Below are 12254 nucleotides of genomic sequence, written 5' to 3'. Positions count from 1 at the left end.
GCTATTTGTCAGAAGACATAACTCAAAATTCTAGCGTTCACCTTGTGAAATGCATTAATAATAGCAGTGTACTGACATAGTCCGATACATTAAATGGAGCTAGAAAACCAGGTGAACTCTGAAGTAACTTACAGTACGCAAAGATCTCATCTTGTTACTACATCAAAGTTACTTAAAATGATTCATCAACTCAATACAAACTGCAGTTTTATGCAAGTAGGATGACTTTTATATTTGCCTGGTAACATTAAGATGACAAACCACAGTTTACTCAGCAAACAATGTGACGGCACTCATTAGGATATAGAGGAAAGAGTGCTTTATGCTTGATAATCTACATATATGCATTATCCATTTATTGTGACTCAGATTTGCAAAGCCAAATACATCGGATGTCACTGAACAATACTCACTGTATATGCTTACATAGGTATCTTCACATCAGCAGTGTTTGTGCCTTTCCCAGTAAAAAACACACCAACTTACACTCATGTGTAGACTCTGAAGTAATACATGTATGGTAAAATATGTCTCTATATAGTGAATTGAGGAGTTATATTGGAAATATTTCTCTCCCTTTTTTTTTTAAATAAGAAAGGCGTTTATCTCAAGACAAGTCAGAAAGCCTTCCTCACAGTGACACTTCTGTGAGAAGCCACAATTCAAATGCTTTTACATATACTCCTACTTTACGGTAGGTCCCTTTATAAATCTGGTTGAACGATGACCCTAGGAAATCCACATTCAGGCTGCTCTCTGCAGAAGCTGACAATGATACAGCAGTGCAGCCCACAACACGAGAGTTACTGCTACTCTTGCAGCAAGTCAGATGCTTTATTTCGTACGTGGAGGTCCAAACACTGATTTTTAAGTTGCAAGAACACATTCTTTTCCTGTCACTTCTCAGGCTTACCACTTGCTTGTTTTGTTGCAGCAAAGGGCAGGAAAGATCAAGCTGAGGACTTCCATAAACAGGAGTCAAAGTCAGTCGTGAAGGGACAGCACAGATAAACTTCACAACAGCAGGCTCAACCGCTGGAAAAGGGTTGGTGATTGAGGGGTTGTTTCCAACTGTTAAGGCAATAGCCTGTACAATTATGAAAACAGGCAAGTGAGGAAAAGGACTACTAAGTTCAGGCATATTCTATTTCACAGATCTCAGTTACACTCCAATGTCAGAAGCAAAAATACAATTATTGGGGATTTACAGCACCACTAAGACACAGGATGACGTAAAAGGCAGTGCGTATTTCAAGAACAGTTCTATACTATTACCAAAGTATACTTACTATTCCTGGGAACTTTTCCTGGGTATTCATGTTTTCTACTACCAAACTTTAATCAAACAACCAATCTTTTGAACTGAAAAAACCTAACAGACAGGTGTTTTTCTTGCAGAGTGAAAACAGAACAGTGCAATGACAATATTTATAGTCATTTCAGTGTGTTTAAAAGCATCTCATGTTTTATTTTACATTCCAGTTATAGCTCTCAACGAAGGATGGTAGACAGACACAGCCATGTCTACCCCAGCAGGCTGAGGTAGCTCTGGTTACCTGCCTCACCCACTCATGCACTAGCGCTAGCCGGAGCCACGCAGATGTGGTCTGTCCTGAACAACACTGAGGACTGACAGCCAATGCATGTCCAGTCACAGACAACAACAACATATTCTTCCTTTCTGAATTTGCATTTCTAGAAATACCTACACTTTGTACAGCGTACACTGTGGAAATCAGTTAAACCATCTGGCACCCACGCCAAAACGCTTAGGCCTTGCAGAATTACAGGAGAAAAATGTCAAATCAAAGCTAAATGCTTTACAGAGTGGCCAGGGTGAGTAAAGCAGGATAAATCACTTCTGCATGATGGAGAAAACAAGACCAGGTGGAAAATTACTGCAGTCACTATTAAAAAGACTGCACAAATATTGGAGCAGTAAATTCGTATGGCTGTCATTTGTTTGAATAAAGAGAATTACACTGGAAGGGAACTTGGTTAAGGGGAGCATGTCTGACAGAAGAGTCAGTTTACTGCAGCAACATTCTGACACGATCCTATTTATGCAAACTGAAGCAGCACTTATTAGTATGTTTAACACATTCTACAACATAAGGTTTCTGTGACTTAGCTTTACACTGCAATAAACCCATCATAAACCACTTTATAACAATGTTATGAAATGCTCACTCTAAAACCTGTAGGCATCACAACACATAAACAATACACTCACCCAAGTTCTTTACTGGCATTTTATAAAAACTACTCATTATATAAAAGGTATACGGTATCATAAATCTGAAGCCTGTCCTCAATTGCCTCAGCTCAGTGTTTGATGGAAGGCAATACAAATAACTTCTGGCACTTACTTGCTCTCCTAGGCTTTTGCAAGACACTCTAACCCAATGCTGGATGCTGTTTCGAGACGTTGAAAGTCCAAGTAAAGACACACCAATACTTTCTGCATCCTCAGCAGTGATGTTCCTGAAGAACTTTGAAGGTTCTTGAACCCATGGTCTAGGTCCCCCTTCAAACAACATATCTTTAGAGGAACCCAAAGTCACCAAAGCAACAGATGGAGGATCAATACTCTGTAATTAATAAAATAATTACAAATGAATGACTCATAGTTTGGTTTTATTTTGCAAAAGAAACTTCTTTCATAATGGAAGTGATACCTTTGTTACTTTGATTAGACTATGATTTTTTGCACACAGTGGTTTGTAAGCATGGTTATTTAAGATAAGAGGTGTATTAAAATAATTAGCATCACCTACAGGAATACTGTCCAGTTGGATTACGTTCAATGGAACCCACAGATCCAAAGAAAAGTTTTAACTACATTCTAATCACATCTCTTTCAAGAAGAATTACAGCAACAGAAGGACCGTTAACAGAGTCTTCTGAGCACATTCAGATAGACAATATTCTACTACATTTTTTTAAATAGACAGGACTTTAAATGAATGAAATAATAAATTTTATTTACACTTGACAGTGCTCTCTCCAGCACAGTTCTGTGTAGGAGAATAATTACATGCACAAGTTTTACTTCAAACCTCCATAACAAATTCTACAATGATGTGCATCACTAGGATAGCCTGTGCAGTTTATCATCACAGAAATTAACCTGACATTTTAATACACAATAACCATTAGTAGCTTGTGTTCCACATCATCATACTACTTTGGTGTTTAGTAAGAAAGAAATAGCAGCCAACATAAAGGATGGTTCAATTCTTTCCATAGATGCATCTTGGTAGAAAAAGAAAGAAGGCAAGGGTTGGCATAAATGTTCCTCCTTCCTCTCATTTTCCCCCTGGTTATATTTGTAATAAAAAGGTAAAGACCCACTGGAAAGCCATAAGATTTAGTTTCATGTGTCTGTCTGCCCTTTCACTCCCATTTATCTTTCTCCCACTTTTTATGTTATTATTATTTTTTAAACAGGTATCTGACAGAAAGATGCTGCCTTCTATTTCTGGGCATCATAAATACTTCATTCTACAGAAAGGAGAGAAAAGAAAGTGGAAATCATTTCACTTAGATATCTAAGCACAGTTCTCTTTTTCTTAAAGTGCACTTATTGCACCCTCCTTGTCAGTGTGTATTGGCTCTGTTAAGTACCCTAGAATCATTTAACTGTATATATGAAAAGCAGCATTACAAAACTTCAAGTAGTAAATGTAAATGATACCATACATATGAAAAATTCCTAATTAAAGGGATTATGCCCCTCTCACATTGCTGCCAATAATAGAAAGTTTACACATTCTGCTTAGGATGTCTCAGCAGCTTCAAATAATTATATTCAGTTATTTAAGGTATTTGAGAGAAAAGCATATTTAGAAAGCAAAATCATTATTACAGTCATAAATCTGTATGATTTGCACAAAGTTTTGTTTCAAATTTGGGGGGACAAGCTACAGTCAAATTTATTAGACTTCAGCTTTGTGGATTCAGTGCTAAGTCTCTGAAGGTGAGGGTAACATGGTTTCATATTTTCATGTATTGACCCTGTGCTTAGGTTTGTTCTTCCTGTTTTCTGTAGTGAAATGCCCAACAGTGAAATTTTTTTCTCCCATTTGCAGGGAAAAAGCATGTATTTTCACAGCATATAGGCAAGCCAGCTTTGCCTTATTGCAAAAATCAGTTTATATACTATGAAAGCAGAAATCATAAGCTAGGTCTATTCCACTTGCCATTATAGACACAGAATTGTGACTGCTCCCTTTATTACCTTATTAAGCCAACTGTTAGTCAGTTAAAACGGACAGTCAATAAAAACTATGAGTCTTGCATAATTTTCCACCCATCTAGAGTCTGCTGAAAAGTAATTTACTAATTCAGGTGTGTTGTGCAAAACAAGATACACATCCTCACTTGGATGAAGGTTGACTCCTGTTACTGTCTTGCACATTTCTTCATATTACAGCAATTGTTACTGTTTTGCCAAAAGCCTGAAAAATGGGCAAGGCTATCAAATTCACTCTCCAGAATTTGCAACAATCTGTTAGTTTGCTACCGCATTACTTGCTTCTCTATAGTTGGCTTGCAATGTCCATGTAGGCAAACTCTACTACATACATGGTCCACAGAGAAAGAGTTAAAACACAGTTCCCCGGAACAGTCCATGATTTTTCCTGTGAATCAACCGCCTACCTCTTTTTTTTTTTTTTTTTTTTAAAAACATACTCATTACTTGCTATTTATCATTTAAAGACATTTTAAGTAACGGATTGTTTTAGGAACTGCAAAACCAGACTTACTTTTAATGGTAGATAAGCAGCAATGGTGATGCTGGTACTGAGGTGGACATTACCATGGGTGTAACTAACAACAAGTGCTGTGTATCCTTGAGTTTCAGCTTTCACTCTGACGCCACTACAAAAATCAGCAGTCGGCTTAAGCCTTCCTGTCAGATAAATTAAAAGCCTGTAAATACATACTTGGAGATAAATGCCAAAGCATTTTAATGTAAGCTCAACACAGCTTTCCTCAACAAAAGCGCTTCCACCAGTTCTCCAACCAAATGGGTAAAAATGTTTGCTACTGTCTTTCATCTCAAACCCAACACTTCCCAAAGCGTCGATGTCTCACAACCTTCTTTATTTTCACACTATACTAAGGACATGAGTCTTTACTCTGGTACGAACTAACATAACTTCTGTTGCTTATTGAATATTTTCATCTTGCTGTACTATAATGAAGCCAGCTTATAATTAAGCACGAATAAGTCACACTGCTTAGACAAGCTTTACTGCAAACTGTAGGCAATACATTGTTTCTCTGTAGCTGAAAGGTATTTTCATGACATTTCTCTGCTTTTGATGTTTGCGAGGGGTCTATTTTTTTCTTTTTCTGAACAAACTGTAAAACAGCTTACTACATAGTGTACATTTAAAATAGCTGCCTCTCAGGCAAGCAGATGGTACGCTGTAGACTGGTTTTACTGGCTCAGTAGCACAGGAAAGAACTTCCATACAAGAGACACTTGGAACAAATTAATGGTATGTCTGAGTAACATACTGAATTCAGTAGACACAGGAACAAGTACATTGCTCAGTGTCCACTTAGCCCAGCAACATTAATGGCAATCTTTAAAAGTAACATGCATACTCCACATTCTTAATAAACCTGACGAGGCATTTCTTACAGCGATGAACTTACATGACAGAACTTTGGAAAATTTAAGCAGCTGATTGTCTCAGCTTCTTGTGAGCAAACAATGAACCATGTCTTCATAGAACTGAAAGTACTGCTGGACATCTGAGCAAAGCAGTTATTAATCTTAGTGTTCTTGTAAGTTTTAAGTGCTATCTCAAAATACAGTAAACATGGACCCCTCTATGAGAAAACCCATCAATTTTGTTACAGATGCATATTAAAAACAAAAAAATCTGTAGAAAGGGAGCCTACACATATCCAATAAAGTAAGTGCCAAAATGCTTTCAGAGTCCCCCAAAACATCAAAAATATCAAAGGGAAGTTCTGCATAAAAACCTAAATACATCCTCAAAAAAACCCTACTCTGATCCCCCCCCCGAAGTTAAGGACCTCTGTGGGAATACTATACAGAGTAACTGAAACAGTGATTTAAAGGAGATGTGTGACTTGGTAACACCTTAATTTAACTTTCACAACAGGGAGGGAGTCAAATCACCTTGAAGTGGCTTGAATACACCACGGGTTTCTACTTCCACAACTAGATCAAAGTGTGAGCAGTCACTCAGTGGGACCATCTCGCCCGTTTCAACGTTTGTTAGGCCATTAATCCTCAGAGGCAGCTCCAGTATTTGGCCAACACGTGCTTCAACTTGACATGGTGTGAACTCCATCCCACTAGGTTCAGTTACATACACCTGAAGGAGTAAAGAAACACAGGACAGAGATGTACAAACATAATCCCACAAGAAGGTACCAGAAAAAGTAAAACCAGACTTCAATATGCTCTCCTTATTTTAACTGGCCCTCTCCCAGCTGCTGACTTCTCTCTGAAGGCTGGAAATAGTTCTCAGATCCAACATTGCTTTTGTGTTCACCTGCCACAGCAAGGTATCAGAAAGGGCCAGGAAAAGCTCGCTACTATTTTCGGGCTCCTTTCCCATACAGTCCAAACTCACACTAGCTTGGTGATCCTTTTACTGCTACTTCAACAATTCCCTCTTCTGCTTTGTTGATTTTAAAGTGTGGACTAAGTTGTGTGGTATCTCCAGGAGGTATTATCACTAACTGGGACAGATTTAATATCCAACCTTAACTTTCACAGCATAAATATTTGAGCTAGACCTGACATCGTTAGCAAGGCTCCTCAGCCTCCATCACTCACAGCAGCAGGAATGCAGAAGTTAAGGGAACTAATAACCCAGACATTTCCTCCATGGCTTTTTTTGTTGTTGGTTGTTTGCTTTTGTTATTTCTTGCATTCCTGTTGGCAAAATATTTTTCAGGGTGTTCAGTAATCAACATTTTCCCACAGTAATCTGTCAGAAATCTAAAATAAGCGAACAAGTATCTACTGCCTAATCTAACAATCTTCTGCTTCAACAAGTAAACTTTATTTGAGAGATACTTTTGAAAACAGAAGGATTACTTTCAGAAATAAGGCCAGCATAAATAGATCTTTCATGCTATTATAGCTGGTATGTTGATGAACAAGCCTTAACTGTATTATTTATACTGTTATACTGATTTTCTATTTTTTTCTCCAACGTTAAAGAATCCGCCACAGATTGACTGCACATTTTGTAACAATTACTATGATCAAAGCTTTTCATTTGCAGTATCTTAACTTCCTAACCATCTGTAAATGTCTTCAAGATAGAATATTGAACCATATGGTACAGAGTTAAAACTGTAATCCTTGTGGAACGTGGCTAACTATTCCTAAAACTTGCTCACTGAGGTCAGTAAACAGAACTCTTCAGAGTTATTCTACAAAGAATGCAATTCCTAACACAAGAACAAAGGTATTCAAAAATAACCTATTCAGATTGTGCAGTACACCGCTCTGAAAGTGCACATGGAGAGAAGTATTTTTTGTGTCTTCAGGCTTTGACTTATGTTTGGGGATAAGGAAGAATGAAGGTTTTTCAGTTAAAACTTATCTCCTGCTGGTAACTGTCACACTGCTAAAAAGCAGCATCATGGGTTGTCCAGAGAATAATTTCAGAGCCAGTCTGTTAACTAAGTTCTGCACAAATTTTAATTCATGTCATTATTTTAAACATTTATGTTATTTTATGCATGAAGTTTAGTACCTCTCAAATCCCTTTTATAGAATTGTCAGAAATAATCTGAGCACAAAACGCAAGCTAATTTGCCCTTCAAAAAACCCAGCATCAGTAGATGCAGCTGTTCTGAGTAAAATTGGGTTAGAAACATCTTTCCCAAAACACACACAAAACAAAGAAGGGAGGGGAGGGGGAGGCACAGTATCTGCTTACATAGCGCTTTCTTCAATATGGGACAGACCTTGACCAAACACATTTTTTAACAGTTTTGTCAAAAGGGACTTCTGTGCAAGTGCAGTACAACAATTACAGCAGTGCTACACATGGGAATACTTAAAAATTACGAGGTATTTCGTAGACCTAATGTATGTGCATTTGATGCAATCAGCTTGTTCCTCCCCAGCTGCTAAATTACAGGCATGTATCCCGGAAGGAAGGTGCGCTGCCCCAGGGCTTGCAAGACTGTGCTTCCCAAATCAACTTATATGCTCTTCAGAAGCAAAGACCACCACCTTTACAAAGCCTTAGCCAGATGGGACGTTGTCTGCCAACCTCAATAGCATCCGCTTGGCATAAACAAACCTATTTAATTTATGGCCATGCAGTTAGACCAACACAGCCTCTGGATCCCAGATTAGTCACACATGCTACAGTACACTATCTTAGTTTTTCTAAGGGCAGGCGTGAGTTTCCTCTTCTGTCAGGTTTCCATTCCAATGCTCAGCTCTTTGCAAAAGGCACAGAGTTAAAGCATAGATTAAAATGCCTGAATTTGTGAAGGTAGCAAAGCAGTACTACTTCACAGTAGCAAATATACACCAGAGTAATAAGTGCTTACTCTTTAGTTTCTATTCTATCATGTTACAGATCTGGCAGTTCTTAACAGCTTGACAGAGAGAGTAAGCAGACACCATTTCATTAAGGAAAATTATTTGTGTGCAAAGGACACAAGGAGATATTCCCAGAGCAGTAACTTTCTAGAAAAAAATGTTAAAGATTGGTTAATGCTGTAAATTTGCAGTGTTAAACAGAGCAGCTTCTTCTTCACCTGCCTTTGCATACTCTTTCCTGTGGGGCCATTACATATACTGTTCCTGTATTTTCTTCACTCCATACCACACACTGATCACCCTGACCAAACTCTAAGAACAGGGTATGATTTGCACAAAGATCACAAAATTCATCTTGGGAGTGGTATTTTTTCATTCCTATTTTCTCCTAATTTTCCTAAAAGATTATTTTTTCTTGGCCAGCTTTGGTATCTAGATTCATTATGTGGCACATTTCAGCCACTTCTCTAGGCAGGAATTTCCTTGTGTACCTTGGTGTTATCAGTCACCGTTTTACATCAAGGGAAAGCACCCACCTCTTACCCTGCAGAATACATTTTTAGTTTGGCTTGCCTGCTTAGATGACGAGGCCAGTAGCAAATTAATATTCCTCCTTGCACTCAAAGCTTTCAACAAGGAAAAAGACTTGCCAAGGAAAGCAGGAAGGGGACAAAACAGGAGTAAAGTTAATGCAATGGAGAGAGCTTGAATCACTTAGCCTGCCACCAGGGCATGCAGGGACTCTTGGAAACATTTTGGGAAGGGGAATGCCTATGGCGTTCTCAGCTTCTTCACTGTTTCTAAAAGCCATCTGTTTCTAAAAGCCATATTCAAGAGTAACCCAGGGTAAATAAGAATTTTACCTTCATTTCTCCATAATGCAACGGATTCTGAACATCAATTGCCTGAATAACACTGACACCAATATCGCTTCCAGTTGTCATTACTCCTTTGATTGTCACTGTAGCGACTGTCTGGTTAGAATATGACCAGCTGAAATTTCCACTTCCACCATGGGCCTAGAATACAGAGAGAAAATCTTCCAAATATTTTGTGAAGTATATGGTTCTTACATTTCTTAGCTGTCAAGCCTTTGAATACCTTGCATGAAGACCAGGGACACACTGAGCAATGGTATTATTGAGGAAATACAAATAAAATAACACTTCAGAACTTTCAAATAAGCAAGGTGAAGTAAGAAGATTACTACCCTTCATTCATTTTAATTTCAGCTTTCCTCACGCACATACCCCGTGTGCTCACCAGTGCTGCTAACCCAAATACTTGCCTCCCCACTGCAGAAGCGTGATGCTCACAAATCCCAGTGACTGACAGTGCTTAGAGCCAGCAGAGCATTTCACAAATCAGCACGCTGGAGGCCTAGCACCTGGCATTATCGTACTTCTGAAAACTCCCACTGTTTCTCTGTTCCTGACGGCCAAAGTTCTGATTTTGGGTCTCAGGGCTGCTAACCTGACACTCTACCTACTAGCTCTTTCAATGGGAACTGTTACGGGACCTAAAGGGAAGAGACAAGAAGGTGGGAGGCAGGGAGGGAATGAGGCAAAAGGGGAGGGGGAAAAAAATAAAAGAAAAAAAAAAGTCTCTCTTGTTAGCATTTACTTCTTTACTTTTATGCTGAAAATCATCACAGCCTCTTGCTCTTGCAGCCATTCAACAGACATGCTGTTCCAGCAACTGATCAGTCATGGAATAAGCAACAGGCACATATGGAAACTGCCCTGTCTTGCCACGAGCACCACGAGGGCCTGCGGAATGTGCAAGTGATGCTCCCACAATGGCTTTTCAAGGACAGACTCAGTAACTGCCCAACTTAAAAGCTCAGGTTCATCGTGCCGATTCCCATGAAAAAAACCCAAACCAACAAAAAAAAGAAAACCTCACCCTCTTCCTAGAGCTCTCAGCTCTTGAAGGGTTGTTTCAGAACTAGAAGAGCTTAAGCGAGTGGAATTATTCTACAGAAGGGTAAGAACTAATTACTTGATACTGTGGCTATCATCAATAGAGACAAATTATTACACTCTTTCTTTATAAGCACTTGGCAGCCAGGAAGGGTAATAAGATTTGCTGCAGGTTCATACTTTATAAAGCAAAGGGCCAAAAACCATTTTGCCAACACAAGTGGAGTGTTGTCCTCCTAGGTGTGTAATACTAGCTACTGAAGAAACAAATTATTACAATGCTGTAAAACGTATAGGTTTTAAACATCATTATTGTGAGCTATGGGAAGTGTCTGTTGAGAAAAATACTATGCAGAAAGGTATACTGAGAATAATGCATTTTTAAAATGCATAAAAAAACCCCAAACTTCCACACTCCAAAATAAGTTTTAAAGTTCCATCACAGTAAAACAAGCGTGGAAATCAGAGCAATTTTTTTGTTTATGTGTATTGTTTTAATTTCTTTAACTTCCTCAGCATTTGCCCTAGCTCATTTTATAATTAAAGTAAAAATTAACAAGATTATAAATATTGTCTAGAAGGACAGCAGAGAAAATAAACAAATTACGCAGAAGTTTAGCTAATAACTTTTACGGGGGCGGGGGGGTATGGGTGGGGTGGTGTGGTGTGGTGTGAGAATCCAAAGGGTACTAATTTCACTTTTTCCTTCCCATCAGCATGTGCACAACCTGATTACACAAAGAACACTGGCGAGGAGTAATAGATAAACAGGTAACAGTATGTGACAGAAGGAGATGCATGGAAAGTAGCAAGAAACATTTAAAGAATGTAAAAGTTCAGAATGTTTTGTAATTATATTTTCAATTAAAATGAGCAGAAAAAATAAAACAGAAACACACAATTCTTAATAATTCTATGGAGTCACCTCTTGTTGCTGTACAAACCAGAAGAATTAGCACTTTCTTCTCTCTAGTAGTCAGTTTGCACTGAGGAGAGAAAGGGTAAACTTCTATTTCAGTCTAATCATGATCAACAGCCTGTAAGCTGAACTCCACAAACTGACTTCACATCACCAGTGACCATGATGACCTCACTAGAAAAAAAAAATAACCTCCACATACTTAACTTCACAAAGATGGCACTTCACTTCTCGGAAGGAGGGAAGGAAAGAAACATCGGGTTTTTTTATTCTTAGCTGGTTTTTTTTTTACTTGCTGCAGAAACCATCTTATTAGCACAAACATGAACAAAGCAACTAACAGAAAACTAGACAGCTGACAAAGTAAAACCTAGAAGTCATTCTGACACCATCTGGAGGGAGTTAGTTTAGCTATAAACAGAATTTGGCTAGATCCAAAAATCCCTTTCAACTTATTTTCAGAAACAGTCTAGTCGCCAAATTAAAATAGCCTGCCTCAAAAACTATCAAGTAGGAGGCAAACACTAATCTACAGGCAGGAAAACAACAGTCAAGCTGTGTGCTATTGTAAACAACCACTAGTATTGTTGAAGGGGCAGACTGGGAAAATGTTATCAGTTTCAGTAAATATAAACTAAATGTTGGGAGAAAAAAAGTTTTTATGTTTTTAATGAAAAAAAGTCACCCTACAGTTAGAATAGTGATGCAATTATTGGAGTAACATGAAGGAATATTCTCTAATGAGATATTTGACGATATATGCAAGATAAGGTGAGACAAGAATAGAACTGTAAAACAGGCAGGAAACAGAAAAACACGTTTACTTTCCCTTAGTGGGAAAACTCCAGCA

General features: G+C 38.3%; 1 protein-coding gene across 1 annotated transcript in view; it reads right to left on the bottom strand.

Annotated features, from left to right (window-relative positions):
• The window catches only part of NUP210 (nucleoporin 210), a 69420-nt gene that overhangs the window by 31168 nt on the left and 25998 nt on the right, over window positions 1-12254 (bottom strand). The window contains exons 12-16 of the mRNA XM_056336161.1: window positions 9427-9582; window positions 6164-6362; window positions 4770-4915; window positions 2370-2591; window positions 914-1087 (exon numbers count right to left, since the gene is read on the bottom strand). Of these exons, the coding sequence (XP_056192136.1) occupies window positions 914-1087; window positions 2370-2591; window positions 4770-4915; window positions 6164-6362; window positions 9427-9582 (897 nt within the window). The remainder of the gene's footprint in view (window positions 1-913; window positions 1088-2369; window positions 2592-4769; window positions 4916-6163; window positions 6363-9426; window positions 9583-12254) is intronic.

This window comes from Falco biarmicus, chromosome 4 (assembly GCF_023638135.1).
Source record: "Falco biarmicus isolate bFalBia1 chromosome 4, bFalBia1.pri, whole genome shotgun sequence".
Taxonomy (NCBI): domain Eukaryota; kingdom Metazoa; phylum Chordata; class Aves; order Falconiformes; family Falconidae; genus Falco; species Falco biarmicus.
The sequence above is the reverse complement of the archived record's forward strand: the minus strand, read 5'-3'. Positions and strand labels throughout refer to the sequence as shown.